The following is a 23,656-nucleotide window of genomic DNA, read 5'->3' on the forward strand; positions in this document are numbered from 1 at the left end:
GCCTAGCAAAAGAGGAAAGGGCCGACTTCTTTCCTCTCCTGCTCTCTGAAGGTCCCCTGGCTGCGTCTCCATCAGTAGGGAGGCTGCGGTGATCAGTCTCACCAGCAGCTGGCCCGACGGAGTATCAGCTGAGCAGCCAGCGTGACGTGCAGGCAATGTACTATATACTGTTCTTCTTCCTAGTGTTGTCCGGATCATGAACGATTCGGATCTTTGATCCGAATCTATTTTATGAGTCGATCATCCGAATCATCAAAATGAGTGATTCGGATCGCAAAAGGGGCGGGGCCAGGAGCAACACGCCCCCTCTCAGCTGGGTCCTGGAAGCAGAGCTGAGATGGATTGCTCTGTTGGAAGGGAGGAAGCCTGGCAGGGAGACAGGTAGTTGGGAGAGAGGGGACATGGGTGCCACTGCCAGATATGTGTAGAGCACACATACTGGCTATAACGTGCTGCTGATTATAGGCTGGCTGTTCCGTAGTGCTGCACAGTGACCACATTGGAAGCTTTTTGGCTCAGCTCAGTAACTTTGCAGACAGTGTGATTGAAAGGCAATATAATCCTCCTGCACTCGGCACTAAACAGCTGCACTTATCTTCTGGGAATGCTTTCTTTCACTGTGCGACCTTTTCTTTCAAAGTGTACAGATGAACATATAGGTGAAATACATGTAAAGCATATGACTTCAGCATGTGGGTATTACGTGCAAACATTTCTGCTCTCTGCTCGTCCCTTCTCTGTCCACTCCCTGCCCTCTGTCCATCTTCTCCCCTTCTCTGTCTGTCCACCCCCCTCCCCTTCTCCTGTCCACAGACCTGTCCTGCTGTTCATTTCACCCCCGAATGCTTCCGGTAGTAAAATGATCCGAGATTCGGATCAAAGATCCGGATCTCTTCAATGATCCGATTCGAATCATCCGGATCATTGAAAAGATCCGAACTTCCCATCTCTATATTAGAGATGGGAAGTTCGGATCTTTTCAATGATCCGGATGATTCGAATCGGATCATTGAAGAGATCCGGATCTTTGATCCGAATCTCGGATCATTTTACTACCGGAAGCATTCGGGGGTGAAATGAACAGCAGGACAGGTCTGTGGACAGGAGAAGGGGAGGGGGGTGGACACACAGAGAAGGGGAGAAGATGGACAGAGGGCAGGGAGTGGACAGAGAAGGGAGGAGGGACGAGCAGAGAGCAGAAATGTTTGCACGTAATACCCACATGCTGCAATCATATGCTTTACATATATTTCACCTATATGTTCATCTGTACACTTTGAAAGAAAAGGTCGCACAGTGAAAAAAAGCATTCCCAGAAGATAAGTGCAGCTGTTTAGTGCCGAGTGCAGGAGGATTATATTGCCTTTCAATCACAGTGCCTGCAAAGTTACTGAGCTGTGCTGAGCCAAAAGTTTCCAATGTGTTCACTGTGCAGCACTACGGAACAGCCAGCCTATAATGAGCAGCACATTGCAGCCAGTATGTGTGCTCTACACACATGGGCGTCCGCACATATGGCAAAACCGGGCATCTGCCCGAGCCTGGCCGCCCGCTGCCCCCCCCTGGCCGCGTGCCCGTGCAGCCAGCAGGAGGGGAACATGCAGAGAAGAGAGAGAGCGCTATGGGCACAGTGGGGAAGGGCGGACGTCTCCCCCCCTTCCCTCACCTTAGGGGTCTCTCTCTCCCTCGCTGTCCCCTCCGGAATGAAGTGTGCAGCGGCTGGCAGCGGTGGGCGGAACTTACCTCCTCTCGCTCCTGCGCCTGAAGTTTTGGTGCCGCACTCTGGTCTGGATCAGGCCAGAGTAGCGGCTAATCCATCTGGCGCGTGCGACGAGAGGAGGTAAGTTCCGCCCACCGCTGCCAGCCGCTGCACACTTCATTCCGGACTCCGGAGGGGAGAGCGAGAGAGGGAGGGAGAGCCCCCTAAGGTGAGTGCCCATAGCTCTCCCTCTTCTCTCCGCTGCTCCCCTCCTCCTGCACACATGGCCACTTTTTCTGGGGACATATCCCCCTGGCTACATATACCGGGACATATACCCCTGCCTACATATACTGGGACATATACCCCTGCCTACATATACTGGGACATATACCCCTGCCTACATATACTGTCTGGGACATATACCCCTGCCTACATATACTGTCTGGGACATATACCCCTGCCTACATATACTGTCTGGGACATATACCCCTGCCTACATATACTGGGACATATACCCCTGCCTACATATACCCCTGCCTACATATACTGTCTGGGACATATACCCCTGCCTACATATACTGGGACATATACCCCTGCCTACATATACTGGGACATATACCCCTGCCTACATATACTGGGACATATACCCCTGCCTACATATACTGTCTGGGACATATACCCCTGCCTACATATACTGTCTGGGACATATACCCCTGCCTACATATACTGTCTGGGACATATACCCCTGCCTACATATACTGGGACATATACCCCTGCCTACATATACTGGGACATATACCCCTGCCTACATATACTGGGACATATACACCTGCCTACATATACTGGGACATATACCCCTTGCCTACATATACTGGGACATATACCCCTGCCTACATATACTGGGACATATACCCCCGCCTACATATACTGGGACATATACCCCTGGCTACATATACTGGGACATATACCCCTGCCTACATATACTGGGACATATCCCCCTGGCTACATATACTGGGACATATACCCCCTGCCTACATATACTGGGACATATACCCTTGCCTACATATACTGGGCACATATACCCCTGGCTACCTGTTCTGGGGACATCTCTACCCCTGGCTACCAGTTCTGGGGACATCTATACCGCTGGCCACCTATTCTGGGGACACCTATAGACCTGGGGCTACCTATTTTTGGGGAACCACTGCTGTCAGATTGAGTGTATTTTGGGGAACTGCTGCCAGGTGAGAGGTGTCTACATATTAAGGGGGCATTCTGCCTATTTATGTGAAAAGCTGTCTATTTATGTGCCTCATGACTGCTGAATTTGTCTTGTTGCGGGCCTCATGGTTACTGACTTTGTCTTGTTGGGGGCCTCATGATTTGTTGGGGGCCTCAAGATTGCTGAATTTGTCTTGTTGGGGGCCTCATGATTGCTGAATTTGTCTTGTTGGGGGCCTCATGATTGCTGAATTTGTCTTGTTGGGGGCCTCATGATTGCTGAGTTGGTCATGTTGGGGGCCTCATGATTGCTGAATTTGTCTTGATGGGGGGGGCCTCATGATTGCTGAATTTGTCTTGTTGGGGGTCACATGATTGCTAACTGCGAGACTATGGAAAAAGCTGAATCATCATCATATGAGACAATAGCATTAAACCTACTTTTTCTGCTTTTTAAAACAGAAAATGAAACTGGGAGGTTCTAAAAAAAATGAATAATTTTTTTCAGGAGTACGATGGATGAAATTGTTTATCTTCACAGTTTATTTTCAACTTAATTTTCCATAATGTTCATGTATGAGTTAAAACGTTTGTATTTAGTTTAAATTGCTGTTGGCACTTTGTGATAGTAAAGTGACTTTGCAGTTTGGACACTCGACCTCCAAAAGGTTCGCCACCACTGTCCTAATCTAATGTCCCACCATTGCTTAGTTCATGTAAACTTGTCTCCACCCACGACCACACCCACATTCTGGTTCATGACCACACCCATTTTTCGGCGCGGCGCGCTACGCGCGCCGCATGACGTAGCTCCATTTTTTGGCGCGCGTACACCAGCCCAAATTTTTAACTCCGCACTTTTTGCCCCCCCCTGGAAAATTTTCTGCGGACGCCCATGTCTACACATATCTGGCAGTGGCACCCATGTCCCCTCTCTCCCATCTACCTGTCTCCCTGCAAGGCTGCCTCCCATCCAACAGAGCGATCCCTGCTTCCAGGACCCCGCTGCCCGCTGAGAGGGGGCGTGTCGCTCCTGGCCCCGCCCCTTTTGCGATCCGAATCGTTCATTTTGATGATTCGGATGATCGACTCATAAAATAGATTCGGATCAAAGATCCGAATCGTTCATGATCCGGACAACACTACTCTATATGGCACACCTCTCCCTCCCGCCCCTTTCTTACCGGCAATTTCAAAGTGTGACAGGCAGCTCTGAGCGGTGAATAGAGACAGGACTGCGGTCAGGCTGGGTGCATCTCTGAGACACATGGAAGAGAGAGGAAGCAGGACCTGCACAGTACATCCTAAATGTAAGCAGTAAACGCCAGGCAATTAGCTGTATTGCCAGCTGGAGTTTCTTATCTCTTGTTTTTCAAGTGTGTGTGTCTCTTCTTCCCAGGCCCCCCTCCTCCCATCTCCTCACTCCCAAATACAATGGCTTCTTTCCTCATAAACTCTTCCTCAAATGGGACAGAGGAAGCCAGCCGGCCTAGTGAGATTTCCCTGCCATTTCTCCTCTCCCCCATGCTCTGTCTCTTTGTGCCTATATCTCCTCCACCAGGGGAGGACTGGGACCTTTTGGCCTGGGGGGAAAACACAACCTAGAGGCCCTTTCACGGCAGTCACAGCCCAAAGCCATATCTTTTTTTATGAGCAAATGTATACAGTGTAAAGCAGCATTACATGTAATTACATAGATTACACCCCCCTCCCTCCCAGCAACCCAGGCTTGGGGTAAAAAAGCCTATTAGCAGTAATCAAAAGCCTGGGTCGGGGTGACCGCCAATCAGGTTATAGCAGAAAGCGCAATCGGAGCTGGATTTAGAACTCTGTCTTACAATAGTAAGTTAGTTGGCTTCCCCCAAAACAAGTGTATGGTGAAAACAGACTATGACTATGGTAGGATTATGCTGGGTACACACAGATTTTGTGGCAGATTTATTGTCAGATTGATTATTTCCAACATGTCCAATCTGATTTCTAAATTGATTTCCAACCGATTTCTGATAGAAGTGAAGGGAAAACAGTCAGAAATCAGATCGGACTTGATGGAAATAATCAATCTGACAGTAAATCTGCCAGAAAATCTAATAGTGTGTACCTAGCATAAGGTTGTGAGCTCCTCTGAGGAAAGCCAATGACATGACTTTGTACTCTGTAAAGTGCTGCAAAAGATGTCAGTGCTATATAAATACATCATAGTACAGAAGGACTTTAGACTATGACTATGGTAGGATTAGACTGTGAGCTCCTCTGAGGACAGTCAGTGACATGACCATGTACTCTGTAAAGTGCTGCAGAAGATGTCACTGCTATATAAATACATCATAATACAGAAGGACTTTAGACTATAACTATGGTAGGATTAGACTGTGAGCTCCTCTGAGGACAGTCAGTGACATGACTATGTACTCTGTAAAGTGCTGCAGAAGATGTCACTGCTATATAAATACATAATAATAATATGGTAGGACATTAGACTATAACTATGGTAGGATTAGATTGTGAGCTCCTCTGAGGACAGTCAGTGATATGACTATTAACTCTGTACAGTGCTGCAGAAGGTGTCAGTGCTTTATAAATACATAATAATAATATGGTAGGCCATTAGATTGTGACTATGGTAGGATTAGAATGTGAGCTCCTCCGAGGACAGTCAGTGACATGACTATGTACTCTGTAAAGTGCTGCAGAAGATGTCAGTGCTATATAAATGCTTAATAATAATAATAATAATAATATGGTAGGACATTTGCCTTGGACTATTGTAGGATTAGATTGTGAGCTCTGAGTGAAAACAATCAACACCATGTACTTTGTAAAGTGCTGCAGAAGATGTCAGAGAGAAGGAGAGAGAGAGAGAATTAATACATAATAGAAAGGAGAGACAGGGACAGATGCAGGAAAATGAGGCATAAAGGGAGAGGAATGTGGGAAAGAGAAATAGAGTACATAAGAAAGATGGAGGGCATGGTGGACTCCTTTTTAGAATTAATGCCCTATCTTAATCGCCGCACCCCTGTGGCTTAACACTCAATTAACCCCCCCCTCAAAAAAAAAATCTCTTGGCAAAAATCCACAACTTTCCAAGTTGTGGATTTTGCTGCCCGGGAGAGGCAGAGCTTTGGGCTGTAGCTCTGCCTCCAGTCCAATCAATCTGCGCTGATCGCCGCCTCTCCCCGCCCCTCTCACTCTTCTTTCACTGAGAGGCGGCGATCAGCGCAGATTGACGCGAGTAGAGGCAGAGCTACTGCACAAAGCTTTGCCTCTACCCGGAAGGAGTCCCAAACCTTCTTGGGGGATTTTTGGGGGAGTAATTAATTGAGAATTCAGCTGCGGGGAATCCGAATGTTTCATCTATGGCATTAATGCTAAAAAGGACTGTGAAGTAAAAACAAAGAGTTTGCTTTCTTAAAACAGAAAGAATTTGTGATATTTCAGGTTGGAGTGAGCTTGAGATGTCTCCCAGTGCATCACTGTTGAATATATGCAAATTAACCATGGTTGCCCTTAGAAGCTAAACACACTTCCAGAACCGCTGGAATGAAATGATGTGTCAGCTTGTTAATTTGTACAGACCCATAATAATCCAACAGGCATACAGACTGTTTCGGATTGTTTGATCCTCATCAGTGCATGGCATGGATTAATTTGGCTCTATGGAGTAGGCCTTGTAACACCGAGAGGTACAGGCTAACCAGAAAGCTCATGGTGACCCAGAACTCATTGGAGTGTGTGAGGGGCTACAATGGTCCTAAAAGCCCCCTTAATAAAATACTAAGGAAAACAAAGAGTTTGCTTTCTTAAAACAGAAAGAATTTGTGATATTTCAGGTTGGAGTGAGCTTGAGATGTCTCCCAGTGCATCACTGCTGAATATATGCAAATTAACCATTGTTGCCCTTAGAAGCTAAACACACCTCCAGAACCGCTGGAATGCAATGATGTGTCAGCTTGTTAATTTGTACAGAGCCATAGTTATCCAACATGCATACAGACTGTTTCGGATTGTTTGATCCTCATCAGTGTATGGCATGGATTAATTTGGCTCCATGGAGTAGGGCTTGTAACACCGAGAGGTATAGACTAACCAGCAACCTCATGGTGAACCAGAACTCATTGGAGTGTGTGAAGTAAAAACAGTGTTTTGGGAGGCTTCAGACTCTCTTTAAGCTACAGATTCGCAGCCTTTCCTGTATGCGAGCTGCATGGGGAAACCGCATGGCTTGCCGTCCAGATCACACTTCAGTATGAATCTGCTGCAGATTTATACAGTACACAGCCGAATCTTAAGCCCTCAATGGCACAGCTTAGCGATTCAGACTGTGGCTATGCAGCACAACGGGAGCCACAGCTCCCAGTGGAAATAAGCCATAGCCCTTTTAGTACCTTGAAAAACAGTGAGATGGTTTTAGCTGTTAATTTTATGCTGTGTTTAATGCCATAGACCACAGTTGTAAAACTCCAGTCCTGGAGAGCCATAGCCATGCCAGTGTTTAGGATGGACTTATAAATGGAGAAATGTGTTCCACTCCAAAAGCACAAGGAGTGGTGACTATGTCATGTTTGGACTACAAGAAAGAGTACGCATGTACGCAATGGTTGTGGAAGTTGTGTCTGCGCATGCATACGTATATGCTCGTTGGGCGGAAGTGACGCGGCTGTAACGCGGAGATGCCCTTTTCGAGCCGAGTGCATTCCAGCTCGGCTCTCTGATGCAGTGATACAACTTGAGGACCACTCATGGACTGACAACCTTCCAACCCACAGATCTGGGGGACTACGCCCTGTACCCCAATAGGTGAGTCATGTTCTGTTGGGGTAGATTTGTGTATTTTGGGACAAGTTCCTTGTGTTAATTGGTGGATGGGTGGTGACAGGATGGGAGTGTCTCCAGCCAGGTATTAAAGTGGCTGGGATTGACATACCGTCTTGAGAAAACCCTCTGGACGAAACGATTGTCGACCATCCTCCGCACCTCTACATTGATGCCTTCTGTCTGATAAGTATTGTGTACCTTTTAATCACTGTTTGATTGCTATAAGCATTTTTTAAATGAGGAATCATTAACTTTTAACCACTTCAGGACCATAGGCTTACACACCCCTAGTGACTAGGGTATTCTTTACTAATTAGGGCTCTGCAGCTTTAAGTGCTCACTGCAGAGCCATACAAGTCAGCCCACAAATCATCCGCCCGCCTTTTATGCCCACCAACAGAGCTTTCTGTTGGTGGGCTCTAAACCTTGCTGACATGTTTGTTTATTTATTTATATATTTGTGTTTTTTCTTTATTAAATGTCACAATTTTTTAAATTCATTTTTTTCCCTCCCTCCCTCCCCCGCCAGCCAATCACCGCGATCGGTTGTCAGAGACATTAGCCTATGAGAGACAGTCGCTCTTGAGCCTCCCCAGGGGACAGCTGAGTGACACGGCTGTCCTGAGTACAGCGTTGCTATAGATCGCAGCGCTGTACAATGTAAATAGGTCTAACAGTCTCCTCGCCACTGGGAGACTGATGACGGTCACTCAAGTGGGGATGCGTGTGCATCGGCGAGCGCGATTCCCTGCAATCTCCGCCCCAGGACTTTATGCCAAATGGCGTTAGGCGGTCCTGGGGATACCGCCGCGTTCACGCCAATTGGCGTGAGGCGGTCAGCAACAGGTTACGAGTGCTCCTGGATTCCCTACTCTTCATGCAATACTACCAGAAAGAGTACACAGCCTACATGTGAAGGCAAACCATGACATAGTGCATTACAGTATATAACCTGTATTTACTGATTAAAGATGAGGCCACAATGTACACTTCCCGTGAATAAAATCTGTAATGTTGTATTCAGGGTTCTCTATACAGAAGTCAAGTAGAGGCATGAATAACATTCATTAGACCCCGCAGAACATAAGTATTGTTTGGCGTATTGCTCGCTGTTCAGTAAACACTGTTTAAGACAAAGGTGCACGTTTTTCAATGAACCCCGAGGATTAAGTGTTGCCAGTGCACAGCGGTGGAGTGTGGACCGAAATCCAGAACAACACGCCTTGCCCAAGAGGTCTATTCAGCTCAAGATGGCCATGAGCTCAAGCTGTGCAGATGAAAATGTACAGAGGAAAAAAAATAACTCCATAGTAAAAATAAAAACAAATGAGCTAGCTAATAACATGAAGGTATAAATAAGAGCTCTGGCTCATTATCTCTGAGAGCATACGTGTTACACTTAATTTACAGAACACGTAGCGTGTGACAGAACACAGCGACTAACAAAGCTTGCACCCATGGTGATATCACTGAGAATATTGTGGGTGAGGAAGATGAGCAAGAAGAGAACCAAAGACATTTTACTTCGGTTGTCTGAGTGGATCAGAGATAGACCAAAAAGCTTATTTGACAGGTTTGCTTTTGGCCAAGCACCAGGGGAGTATCAGGTAACCAGTAGAAGGTACCAGTAATACAGTGGAACCTTGATTTGCGAGCATAATTTGTTCCCGAAACATGCTTATAATCCAAAGCACTCTTATATCAAGGCTAATTTCCCCCTAAGAATGAATAGAAACCCAGTTGATTCGTTCCACAATCCAAAAACTGTTATAGTAAAATAGTATAAAATAAAAATGTAACCAAAGCGTTTCACTATAACAGAATCATTGATATCTGTTGGGTCACCCCAAGCTTTTTTTCTTTTGTGAGTGGCTTTAAAGTGGACCTGAACTTTTGCACAGGACTGAAGAAATACATAGAGAATTGCACCCTGTATGTATTTAGAGAAATTAGCCTGTTTAATTCCCCCTCATTTGTGTCTAATCACAAGTTGTACTCTGATCTCTCCCCAGTGTCACATGACTGCCTATGGCAGATAAGGCCATTGGAAAGCACAGGATATTAACAATATGTCTGCTTCCATGAATCAGGAAGTAGAAACAGTGCAGATTTATTTTAGGATTTGTATCAGCTGTAACCTAGAAATATTTTTTTCTTTAAAGGTTATTATGCTGCTGTGTATCTTTTAGAGCAGAGAGGAAGTTCTGAGTTCAGGTCCACTTTAAGAAGGAGTTTATCCAATGACTTTGCACAGTCTCTACAATCAGATGAAGTACAATTAAGTACAATTCTGCAGCGCCAAAGGGAGAAGAACTATCAGCTCAGTTGTGCTGATGTGATGCTTTCTTGTATTGTAAAGCGCTCTTAAACCAAGTTACTCTCAATTCAAGGTTTTACTGTACAGTACAGGTAGTTCCCGGGTTAACAAATGAGATAGGGACTGTAGATCTGTTCTTAAAGGGATACTGTAGGGGGGTCGGGGGAAAATGAGTTGAACTTACCCGGGGCTTCTAATGGTCCCCCACAGACATCCTGTGCCGCGCAGCCACTCACCGATGCTCCGGCCCCGCCTCCAGTTCACTTCTGGAATTTCTGACTTTAAATTCAGAAAACCACTGCGCCTGCGTTGCCGTGTCCTCAATCCCGCTGATGTCACCAGGAGCGCACGGCGCAGGCACAGACCATACTGGGCTTCTGCTATACACTCCTGGTGACATCTGCGGGAACGAGGACACGGCAACTCAGGCGCAGTGGTTTTCTGACTTTAAAGTCAGAAATTCCAGAAGTGAACTGGAGGCGGGGCCGGAGCATCGGTGAGTGGCTGCGCGGGCACAGGATGTCTGCGGGGGACCATTAGAAGCCCCGGGTAAGTTCAGCTCATTTTCCCCCGACCCCCCTACAGTATCCCTTTAAGTTGAATTTGTATCTAAGTCGGAGCGCTGTACCCCCCCCCCCCCATTCCCCATGCCAGCAGTGTCCCGCTATGTCGCTGCTGTGCCTCCCTTTGTCTCTACTGTCCTCCTATGTCGCCACTTTGCCCACCTGTGCCTTTAGTGTCCCTGTGTACCACCTGTCTCCCCATCCACTGTCCTCATCCTGTATCCCCCTTCACAGCACCTAGCATCTCTATTACCCTCCCTCTGTGCCACTATTATGCCCTATTGTGCTGTCAGGGTCACTCTCATGTCCCACTCCGACAAGCTCTTTGCGCTCTCCACATTCTTCTTGGAAACAAAGTCATTGCAGAGAGCTTTTTCAATTAACTGAAGTAACATACCTATGTAATGACAGCTTCCTGTATGAAGCAGTGGGTAGAAAAAAGGTCCAGGTACACCCAATGTCCCTTAGAGTCTGTAAAGAGTAAGGCTACCACCCAGACTGGCTCGTTCTGGCTGTATAGTTCACAACTTAAAAAATAGCAGACAAGATAGCGCACCACCAAAAGTATCCCAGTTTGCAATACGACATAATGACGGAAACGTGTGAGCAAACATCTGGAGGATGCGAAACAGCTGTCACCGAGGGAGTAAGGCACTCACTAGGGGAATAAGGATAAGCTTGGGGGAGAAGGGGGTGGTTTAGGCACTCCCAAGGGGGGTTAAGAATTAGGTAATGGGTGGGGGCTAAACAAGACACATAACAATGATATTGCACTTCTCTCTTGGCACACTTGGAAGCGCTTCGGGACTGCAGTTACTTACGGCGCACTCCACGGGCGACCAGGATCATCCGGGGGCCTTGCCCACAGACACCTTACTGTCTACCCACTAGCTTGAGCCGGAATTTGAACTTTGGCTAAAGGCTCAAACCCTACAGACTTAACCAGTACACTATCCAGCTGACCCCTGGGGTCAGAGTTAGGCACCTACAGGGCATCCATTTGATATGGTCCGGTCCAAATTTCTGTTTATTGTGGAGCCGAGAGAAGACTCACTTTACTGCAGGAAAACGCCTGGGTGGCATTAATGCTATTCCCTCTCTGAGTTGTCGCAACTCGAGGGGAATACGTAATTTGGGCACTGGCTATTGCCAGCAGCCGAACTACCTCTTTATTGCCGGTGCCCAAATTATTCACTGAGTGCCCCTATATCTGTAATTTTCACTACAGCCTATGGCGGCGCCCATTTGCCTACGGGAAGGGGGGGGGGGTAGGGTTGGGCATCAGGAGGGGGGGTTGGGCTCTTAGAGCAGATGGTTGAGGTTAGAATAGGTGCTGGGTGGTGCACAGTAAAATATTGGTAATTATATTCCTTTACAATAATCTCTCTGTCCCTGCGTCCTCCTGTGTCTTTGCCAGCTGCCTGGCAAGCATGTGTGGCATGCAGGTGGGCTTCAGGTCACGGCCATGCGCACGTCAGGTGCCCATCTATGAAGTGGAAGGGGCGAGGTTGCAGGTGTGTGTGGCATGCGGCTGTGGACAGTTGCCTAGCACCTGTTATTAAACAGACAAGCTTTTCACTAGTTGCCAATATGTTACTATCAGTGGCACCACCCAGCGCCCAACGATTGAGACAGCGCCGCAATACATACCCTTCTATACCACCTGGCGTGTAACACCATATAGGGAGTCTACTATAGCAAAATTCACTAACAAAAGAGAAACTTTGGAAAACGAGTAAGTTTCGTTGTGTGAAATCTTTACTTGGCGTAAAATGAGCAGAAACTGGAATTCAATCACTGCCCTTTATCCAACCTCGGGCTGTACAGATCCCACCACCGCCAGCAAACCCCCCGCTTAATGAGCGGTGCTCTTAATCACAGGCGTGTAATGAAGATCAGCGCTGCGTCCTATTCCAAGACACAAGTAGGGCAGCGCATGTTCCGCACAGCCGACAGGCAGCTGCCGTCCCCGTTGGGGCTCATTAGCTGGATCTGGAAGCGGATGGGATGTACACTGTGCAGGTGTCCAGAAACATATTGATTCCAAATCCGCTATAAAACGCTCTCCATCTGACCTGGACATGAGCAATCCTCTGTAGGCACAGCACAAACGTAACGCAAGAAGGCTTCGGAGCGACACAGCTGCTGATTAAAACAGACCAGTGGTTTAACCAAAGACATCTCACATAGGAAAATCTCAGCTAAGTGAAGTTGGCAAGTGTGTAACTTTGTGGTCATTGGGCTGTCCACAGTCAACGAGACTGATTGATTAAGACTGGAGCAAGGAACAACTAGAACAAAAATAAAGAACTTGCAAAACAGCCAATCAGAATAGTTGTATTTCATGAGGTTGCACAATATATAAAATACCGTTGAGTTAAACAGGCAGTGTAACAACATAAAATATAATTTACTACATTATTCAGAATACCCAATGCTATGGTAATTTTCCTTGTTCATCAGAAACACTTCCTATATCTATATATTGCTGTACATTGATATTTAGCCCCACACTTCCCAGTGATCTTTAGCTAAGGCAATTCATGTATTTTCCGGCATATAAGGCACTTTTACTCCCCAAAACATAAGGGAGAAAAACTCCCTGCGTCTTATATGCCAAATACAGGCAATCCCCGACTTACAAATGCCCATCGATATGCACCCCCAACCCGCCGCAATGTCAGGGGCTCCATGCATTGAATCCCCCTCCACTCCCACCTGGTCTCCTCCACTCCCTGTGCATAAATACAATTAGCGGCAGCACGTCTCACCTTATGGGAAGAACGGAGGAGACACACACAGAAGAAGAGCAAGGAGGACGCAGGGGAAAGAAGGGGGTCCAAGTGGGACAGAAGGTGAGCCAACAAGGGAAGTGGAGATAAGGGGGCAGAAGTGATGCCATGGAGGACACAGGGAGACAGAAGGGGAGCCAATGAGGGCACAGGGGGACAGAAGTGATGCCATGGAGGACACAGGGAGACAGAAGGGGAGTTAATGAGGGCACAGGGGGACAGAAGAGGACACACAGGAAGATCAGAGGGGGACAGAAGAGGACACAATAATTGGGGGATAACATCTACAAGATGCTCCTGCACCATGGACACACCAGGTTTAGGATATTTTTTTCCATGGTTTTTGCCCTCTAAACCTAGGTGTGTCTTATATTCCTCTTATATTCCAGAGCGTTTTATTTGCCAAAAATACAGTATGTCCTGAAACCTTTTTCTCCCAATGCATTCAAGACCAGGTGTGATGTACTTCTCGTACTCGTATCCATGGGCTATATTTCCTGGCGTGCGTTGCTACACAGGGGTGAGAGAGACACTGCTGGGGAGTACATAATTTGGTACAGTGTGAGCTCTCTTTGGAGAGGATGGCACATTCCCTACGGGCCTGGGGTCAAAGGATAAGCAAAGAAGCGAAACTCACCATAACCCCGCTCTCCAAATAGCACAATATATGAGTTTCCCTTATAGGGAGGTTCATTTTAAAGCGGAATATAACCCTGCATTTCAACTTTGCTCTAAAACATTATTTACAGTATATTATACGCAACCAGCATTTTTTTTTTACTAGACCAGCATTGGAAGGGTTACACAGGGCTTTAAAGTCCCTAGAGATTTCTGCAGACCCATCCGAACTTGAGTTAGATACTTTTTGTTTACACAAATGTATCTAAGTGTTTATTGTGACTCATCTCTCTCACTGAGAAGGAGTTGGAGGACAGCCAAAGAGTGTGCAACATTTCTAAATATATACATATAACTAAATAGAATGTAACTATCTGAACATCTGCACACTTAAAACCTCTGTGTTTAACCCTTCCAATGCTGGTCTAGTAAAAAAAAATGCTTTTTGTATATAATATGCTGTAAATAATGTTTTAGAGCAAAGTTGAAATGCAGGGTTATATTCCGCTTTAAAGAGAATCTGTACTCTAAAATTCTTACAATAAAAAGCATACCATTCTATTCATTATGTTCTCCTGGGCCCCTCTGTGCTGTTTCTGCCACTCCCTGCTGCAATCCTGGCTTGTAATTGCCAGTTTTAGGCAGTTTTTACAAACAAAAGAGATGGCTTCTAACCAGAGTGTGATAGGCTGAGAACAGCTCAGTCTGTGACTCACACAGAGCCTGCAGGGGGTGTGGAGAGAGTGTGTATAGCTTCTATCCTATCACAGCAGAACAGCACATTCCTGTCTGAGTGCCTGAGCCTGACAAAGCCATAGGAGGAAAGAAGATTAGATTATATAACAGAGATAATACAGCCACTGTGCAACTAGGAAAGGCTGCAGTAATTCAGACCACATTAGAACAGGTATAGGAACTTATAGGATAGAAGAAATAAGGCTGGAAATTTTGTTGCAGAGTCTCTTAAAAAAATATCTGCTCAGTTCCCTTTAAGACAGTTCTGAAGGCAAAACAGTGTACAAACCAGTGTTTAGCAAGGTGTACCTTATAAAGTGTCCAGCGAGTGTAGCTGAGCTTGTTAATGTCTGTGCAACTCCAGTTCAGGTGACGTGACGGCTGTAATTATTAAATAGCTATTGTTCCTGGAAATCTCTGTGATAGTGTATGTCTGCAGTCATATCTATGATATGCTGTTTATCCATGGTAATGTGTTATGGATAGTTCAGAGGTTATTGTCCCTAAGTGTATCTAAATGGGACACTACAACAGGGATGGAGGCACTCAATGCATTAAAAAATAGGCTAATAAAGCTGTTATCTTATAAACAGAGAGATAATCTTACCAGTGGCATAGCTAAGGAGCTGTGGGCCCTGATGCACGTTTTACAATTGGGGCCCCCCCAAGCACTCTATATATAACAATTGATATGACGCACCAAAACCTGCCAAAGGCAACTACAGTGTCAGAGGTGCAAGAAGGGGATGGGGAGCAGGCTGTTAATGATTACCACTATTCAAAGTAAAAAAAGTTTTTTTTAGTTTGTCCTAAAGAACATTCAGAGTGCGACCAACCAGTTCCTGTTACAGACCTGGGAACCCGAGCGGGGAATCCTGCTCTGATGGTGGTTGAAAGGATTTGTAACTCAGCTTTTTGAGTGTATACATCCTTAGCATCTTTTCTGAATCTTACACGATTCTGCACCATTGGACTCCGGGTCTCCTTTTGTCTTATAGATGAGCCTGGGGTTGTTACAACCACAGGAACCATCGACATAAGCTATCTAAATGGGAATTGATGTATGGCGCAAATTCTTAATCTTTCATTCCAGAGTTCCGCTTCATCTATGTAGCTTAAATTACGCTTTAACTCGAACACAATATGGAAGAAGTGTGCCTTAATCTCCTCGTGTTCCCTGGCTTCTGACATGCTTCACCATGCCTGTATAGGATCCCGATTCATTTTAATTGAAAAATGTTACACTTATTTCACAGAACGGCTTAATGGTCGTCCATGCATACAATCACAAACACGATATAAGCCATTAATGGGACCTGACAATGCTGTAATTGTTATTGCTTGTAAGATGCAAATGAGACACAGAAAATGAAGAGAGAATGCGTTAACATGCTGAGAAACCTCCGGTAGACCCGGGAGCAGAAGAAGACTTCTTGTTCTAATACAGCAGAAAGAAAGAAGCCCGAGACAGAGGTCCAACCTAAAGGAGGAATATACACTTCTACAAAAGGAGGGATAAAACAAGCACTAAAATAACTATCGTTGTTCTCAAAGCAGTCCTAATGTTTTTGATTTGCCACCAACCAGAGTCTGGAAACACTGCTGGTAAACTATCAGCAGTCTTTGGGCCAGATACAGTGCACTGCGATAAAGTTGCCACGCGCAGGGAGTAATCTACACTACACTTGTCACAAGTCACAGGAACGGAGATATGTACTAATGTGCGGTAGTTATATGTGTGCTGAACCAGGGCTGTGAAGTCGGTACAAAAATCATCCGACTCCAACTCCTCAGTTTATGGAACCTCCAACTCCGACTCCAGGTACCCAAAATCCTCGACTCCGACCCCACAGCCCTTGCATGGCTACTGAGTGGGTACAAAAATCATCCGACTCCAACAACGACTCCTCAGTGTGTGAAACCACTGACTCCAGGTATCCAAAAATTGCTCCGACTACAACTCCGACTCCACAGCCCTTTCCAGAACACACTGAAAATACTGTATGTTTTGAAACAAAAAAAAAAAAAAAAAAAAGGAAAACTTTAATTTTTTCTTTTTTAGTTTCATGACAGAAAACGTTATGTATTTTGTAATAAAAAAAAAAAAAAAAAAAGGATGTAGGATGGACACACTATGGTTATAAATATTATGCTTGTCCAGCGATTGATTCAGTAAAACTTCATGAGGAGCCTTTTTACTATGTCAAAAGCCTTCTGTCTGTAAAGGAGTAGCTTTACTAGCACAGTGCTTCATCTAGCCCCTAGAGGCCTGTCTGGTCCCTCACTGCAGCCCTGTCTCAAGGGCCCCACTGTCAGCTTCTCTGACCCTAAGGGTTGGTGTGTGGTATGCTCGCTTGTGCACTGCCTGAGATTATGGTCCAACTACCAACAGCGTCCTGCGCGCTAGTACTGCGCAGGCGCAGATTGATCCCGGCAATGTAAGCGCAATCATGCGCCTGCGCACAAGACACCAACCCATCAGGTTTGAGACTTAAAGAGGAACTCCAGTGAAAATAACGTAATGAAAAAGAGTGCTTAAAGAGAGTCTGAAGCGAGAATAAAACTCACTTTTTCCCTTATATTCAGCAGGGGCATGTTTGCTCCTGCTAAAACGCCGCTATCCTGCGGCAGAACGGGGGTCCTTTACCGCCCAAATCCCCTCCGTGCTGTGCGGGGAGTGCTTCCTGCTTGAGGCAGGGCTAACAGCCGCAGCCCTGCCTCTCAGCGCGTCTATCAGTCTTCCTTCACTGAGAGGGGCGGGGAGAGGCGGAGATCCGCCGCTGATAGATGCGCATGGGGCAGAGCTACAGCTCATAGCTCTGCCTCCATGAGCAAGTTGGTCGTGGATTTTGCAGGGGGGGATTTGGGGGGTAAAGGACCCCCGTTCTGCCGCGGGATAGCGGCGTTTTAGCAGGGGCAAACATGCACCTGCTGAATATAAGGGAAAAAGCGAGTTTTATTCTTGCTTCAGAGTCTCTTTAAATCTTACAATAATTATGTATAGATGATTTAGTCAGTGTTTGCCCATTGTAAAATCTTTCCTCTCCCTGATTAACATTCGGAAATTTATCATATGGTAACATTTTTACTGCTGGCAGGTGATGTCCGTGGAAGTAGCGGCTGCTTGCTTTTTTGCCAGTTAGAAACAGCTGTTATTTCCCACAATGCAACAAGGGTTCCCACAGTGTGATGTCAGCACCATGGTCCTGACATCACACTGTGGGAGGGGTTTTACCACAATATCAGCCATACAGAGCCCCCTGATGATCTATAAGAGAAATGGTAAAGATTTCTCATGGGAAAGGGGGTATCAGCTACTGATTGGGATGAAATCCTTGGTTACGGTTTTACTTTAAGGTTGACAGTGGGACCAGATAGGCTTCAGATAGGCTTCTAGAGGCTGGGAGAAGCCCCAGGTAAGTAAAGCTACATAGCGAGAATGACAGTGGGACCAGATAGGCTTCTAGAGGCTGGGAGAAGCCCCAGGTAAGTAAAGCTACATAGCGAGGTCTCACCTCACAGCTCCTTTAAGCAGCAGGGGGAAGAGTACATGTTCTGTTGTGATTTAAGATAAATTCACAGGAAGAAGAAGATAACGTATCACGGACATAGAGGATCTAACACTTGCGAGACTAACTTTTCTCCTGGACGTATAGATATCCCTCCATTGTCCACTGGCTGGACGGCCGGTAATCCTGGTCTGCAGATTTCATCCTCTGCATTAGTCGATCCATCTCTTGCCGGGTGCTTTCAAAATTATTTCTCGTCTGTAAAAGAAAAGCGTTGCCTGTTCATTGCAGATCTAACAGCAGAGCAGTAAGGCAAGTCATAAACAGCTAAACAGCTAAAGGGGAACTCTAATGGCTGGACTCAGCACCGGGACACCAGGGGGACAGGAGCACCAAGACAGGTCAATGAATTACACAGGATTCTAGGACTTGTGCGTTAATTGAGCAGAAAATAATAATTGAATAACAAGTAAATAAGTTGCATGTCTGCTCACACTGGTGGAGGTCCATGTACAAGCCTCTTCCTGCTTAATCACTTTTCCTGTCATCATGATCAGCTTATGCCATAGCTGCATTACTGTGTGATTACTGTTTGCTACCTTGCATTAACCACTTAAGTACCAGCGGTCTCTGCCCCTTTAAGGACCAGAGACCGCTGGTACAGGAACAGCGGAATCCCGACGAATCGCCGCACAGACCCACCGCCTCTGCCGCACGTCGGGAACCTGGGCCACTCACTCTGCCGTCTCTATGACGGCAGAGTTCCTGTGAGCCGGCCAGGAGCCACCTTCTTTGGCTCCTGGCCCTGTCTTTCAATGTACAGTGGTTTGCAAAAGTATTCGGCCTCCTTGACGTTTTCCATATTTTGTCACATAACTTCCCCAAACATGAATCAATTTTATTGGAATTCCACGTGAAAGACCAATACAAAGTGGTGTACATGTGAGAAGTGAAATGAAAATCATACATGATTCCAAACATTTTTTTACAAATAAATAACTGCAAAGTGGGGTGTGCGTAATTATTCAGCCCCCTGAGTCAATACTTTGTACAACCACCTTTTGCTGCAATTACTGCTGCCAGTCTTTTAGGGTATGTCTCTACCAGCTTTGCACATCTAGAGACTGAAATCTTTGCCCATTCTTCTTTGCAAAACAGCTCCAGCTCAGTCAGATTAGATGGACAGCGTTTGTGAACAGCAGTTTTCAGATCTTGCCACAGATTCTCGATTGGATTTAGATCTGGACTTTGACTGGGCCATTCTAACACATGAATATGTTTTGTTTTAAACCATTCCATTGTTGCCCTGGCTTTATGTTTAGGGTCGTTGTCCTGCTGGAAGGTGAACCTCCGCCCCAGTCTCAATACTTTTGCAGACTCCAAGAGGTTTTCTTCCAAGATTGCCCTGTATTTGGCTCCATCCATCTTCCCATCAACTCTGACCAGCTTCCCCATCCCTGCTGAAGAGAAGTACCCCCAGAGCATGATGCTGCCACCACCATATTTGACAGTGGGGACGGTGCGTTCTGAGTGTTGTGCAGTGTTAGTTTTCCGCCACACACAGCGTTTTGCATTTTGGCCAAAAAGTTCAATTTTTGTCTCATCTGACCAGAGCACCTTCTTCCACATGGCTGCTGTGTCCCCCACATGGCTTGTGGCAAACTGCAAACGGGACTTCTTATGCTTTTCTGTTAACAATGGCTTTCTTCTTGCCACTCTTCCATAAAGGCCAACTTTGTACAGTGCATGACTAATAGGTGTCCTATGGACAGAGTCTCCCACCTGAGCTGTAGATCTCTGCAGCTTGTCCAGAGTCACCATGGGCCTCTTGACTGCATTTATGATCAGCACTCTCCTTGTTCGGCCTGTGAGTTTAGGTGGACGGCCTTGTCTTGGTAGGTTTACAGTTGTGCCATACTCCTTCCATTTCTGAATGATCGCTTGAACAGTGCTCCGTGGGATGTTCAAGGCTTTGGAAATCTTTTTGTAGCCTAAGCCTGCTTTAAATTTCTCAATAACTTGATCCCTGACCTGTCTGGTGTGTTCTTCGGACTTCATGGTGTTGTTGCTCCCAATATTCTCTTAGACAACCTCTGAGGCCGTCACAGAGCAGCTGTATTTGTACTGACATTAGATAACACACAAGTGCACTCTATTTAGTCATTAGCACTCATCAGGCAATGTCTATGGGCAACTGACTGCACTTAGACCAAAGGGGGCTGAATAATTACGCACACCCCACTTTGCAGTTATTGATTTGTAAAAAATGTTTGGAATCATGTATGATTTTCGATCAACTTCTCATGTGTACACCACTTTGTGTTGGTCTTTCACGTGGAATTCCAATAAAATTGATTCATGTTTGTGGCAGTAATGTGACAAAATGTGGAAAACTTCAAGGGGGCCGAATACTTTTGCAAGCCACTGTAAGCCAATGGAAGTTGCTTACATTGAAAGACAGGGCCAGCAGCTAATTAAATTGGCTTCTGGCCTGCTCACAGGAACTCTGCAGTCACAGTGACTTCGGAGCTGAGTGAGGTGCGGCGGGAGACGGTGGGAATTCAGCGGCGAGATCGGCAGGAGCGACGAAAACAGCGGATGCGCGCAGCGGCGAGGAATTTAAATCTACGCCCTGCCAGCCATCAAAAAAGGGCGTAGTTTTCAATTAGCGCGGTCCTTAAGTAGTTAAGTGTAAGCGTGTGCTATTTCTGCAGCGGCTAACAGCAGCGCTCTCTACAGCCTCGACGTGTGGACATAACAAAGCTTCAAATGTTATCGGTAATACTCCTAGTCCTGCCTATCCAGATGTCGCCATCACTGCGGTTGTGATTGGCAGACGCTCCTTCTAAACCGGCCATGTAGATGTTACAATACCTACGGTTGCTACTGGTGACGCTCCTTCTAGTCCTGCCTGTCTGGATGTCGCTATCACTGTGGTTGTGATTGGCAGACACTCCTTCTAGTCCTGCTGTGTGGACATTACATTAGCTGTGGTTGCTGTTGATAATGCTCCTTCCTGGCTTGTCCAGTATTGGTATTTCTGTGTGGATGTTTTGTGGTTGCCTGCGGTCGCTCTGAGCAACTGTCCTTCCTGTTTCTTGTCTGCTGTGTTCCAAATTGGCTCCTCCACAGTGCATCTCACACTACCACCTGATATTGTTCAACATTGCCTGTCTTTGCCTAGTGTGTTCTGGTGGTACTCCTGTCTTCCCGGTCTCAGCCTCTATACCTTGCACACTATGTCCTGGGGGTAACAGTAGCTGGGAAGGCACAACTTGCCAACATTCACGTGAGGGCTTGGCATTAGGTGAAGAGTGTGGTGTCAGATTGGGGTATAGAGGCTGAAGGAAGGCAACAGATCTGCCAGGCCTTACAACATGACACTTTAACTACTAGTAGAAACAAAAAATCCCAGGTGTCTTCAATCTCACATATATAAAGTTTTATTAGGCAATCCAATAAATACAGCCATAGAAAAACCCACTCCTACCCCCCCCCCCCTAAAAAGGTGACAATTGACGGCCGTCTAGTGCACATCAGCTGATCTTCCACTCTCGCTTCACATGCATACACACAGTTAGGTGGCCACCATTTTAAGACCCTTTAGAGAAACAGTTCCATAATATTCAAGAGTTAGTTAGTCCTAGGATCCTTTTGGGGCAATTATCCATAAGGATTAATGAACTGCGGCAAGTGTATTATTGTAATCAGCAGTATAGAGAGTATGCTGCACGTCATGCGTGGCACTTGTAAAAAGCAGTCAGTCTTGCGGGTAAAAGTCTCTATGTGGCACAAATGATAGAAGCAAGCGAGCCCTACTGCACAGCAAAGTCTTCAACTTTATAATATGCACACTCTAAGATGCCCCACTGGGGGTCTCACCCCCTGACGGCTTGCATCCATCCGAGTGTTAGGTCACTGGGCATCGCGTATGCTCCTCTTTCCATGCTGTCGCTATAAAGACCTGCATTTGCCGTCTATCGGCGCTGTCTTCAGCATATGATGTCCCGCCACGTGCAGCCACATCTCCAATCACGGAAGCTCATCACTGACCTAGGCCAGTGACGTCAGCTGATGAGCTTCCGTGATTGGAGATGTGGCTGCACGCTAGTGCAGCATACTCCCTATAACGCTGATTACAATAATACACTTGCCGCAGTTTACTAATCCTTATGGATATGGATATTTACCCCAAAAGGATCCTAGGATTAACTAACTCCTGAGTATTATGGAACGGTTTCTCTAAAGGTTCTTAAAATGGTGGCCACCTAACTGTGTGTGTGTATGCATGTGAAGTGTTAGTGGAACATCAGCTGATGTGCACTAGACGCCCGTCAATTGTCACCTTTTTAGAGGGGGGGGTAGGAGTGGGTTTTTCTATGGCTGTATTTATTGGATTGCTTAATAAAACTTTATATATGTGAGATTGAAGACACCTGGGATTTTTTGTTTCTACTAGGGATTGCTGTTGTCACTGGGTAGCTCCCCCACAGTCTGTGGTGTGCTCACATTAATTACTGGTTATGCGCTCCCCATTGCATTTTTTTTCACTACTGACACTTTAACTACAACGTACGCCAGTGTAAAGCACACTGTGCTATAAGCGCAACCCCCATCGCAAGGGTGATGCTCATGTAGCTATGGTAACGTGCATTACCTAAATAGTGTAAGCATTACCCATGCTACGTGGGTGTTGCTAATTCCGCTACGCGCACTATACTTTTCTTTCTTTTCTAAAACATTTTAATGTGGTTGTTCGTCAATTACATTGACACAACTATATGGAGTCCTTAAAGGATACATCCGAGGAGGATACAAATAAAAAAAACACTTACCTGGGGCTTCCTCCAGCCCCTGGCAGCCATCCTGTGCCCTCACCGCAGGTCCACTCCCCGCCGGTGGCCCGGAGTCCCCTCCGGTACCAGAGGCCTGCTTGCGTCCAGTGCGCGTCTCAGGTAGTCGCGTTGATGTCATCCGGACTGTACTGTGCAGGCGCAGTTGCTCTGCACCTGCGCATTAGAGTCTGATTGACGTCAGTGCGACTCAGTTAGCCACATCCTGGAGCGCATGAGAAGGTTGGGAGCCACCGGAGCTGCAGCGAGGGCACAGGACAGCTGCCAGGGGCTGGAGGAAGCCCCAGGAAGAGGATTTTTTATTTTTATCCTCCTCAGACCTTCCCTTTAACATTTCACAAAGACCACGGTTTTCAAGAAACAAATATAAGGCACAGGTATTGACATCTGTAAAAAGCGCGCTATTCCTTTGTGCTGTCTGTACACGACTGTGTTACTGTGGGTTAGTGATCTGACCCCACTGTTTTTTTAGTCGTAAACAGATAGTGAGGGAACAGGCAGATTTACATCAAAATTCCTGGAGATATG

At 46.3% G+C, this 23,656-nt stretch overlaps 1 protein-coding gene across 1 annotated transcript in view; it reads right to left on the reverse strand.

The window, feature by feature from the left end:
- The window catches only part of LOC137544792 (rho GTPase-activating protein 42-like), a 397,590-nt gene that overhangs the window by 46,302 nt on the left and 327,632 nt on the right, over positions 1–23,656 (reverse strand). The window contains exon 8 of the mRNA XM_068265881.1: positions 18,404–18,533. Within this exon, the coding sequence (XP_068121982.1) occupies positions 18,404–18,533 (130 nt within the window). The remainder of the gene's footprint in view (positions 1–18,403; positions 18,534–23,656) is intronic.

This window comes from Hyperolius riggenbachi, chromosome 2 (genome assembly GCF_040937935.1).
Source record: "Hyperolius riggenbachi isolate aHypRig1 chromosome 2, aHypRig1.pri, whole genome shotgun sequence".
NCBI lineage: Eukaryota > Metazoa > Chordata > Amphibia > Anura > Hyperoliidae > Hyperolius > Hyperolius riggenbachi.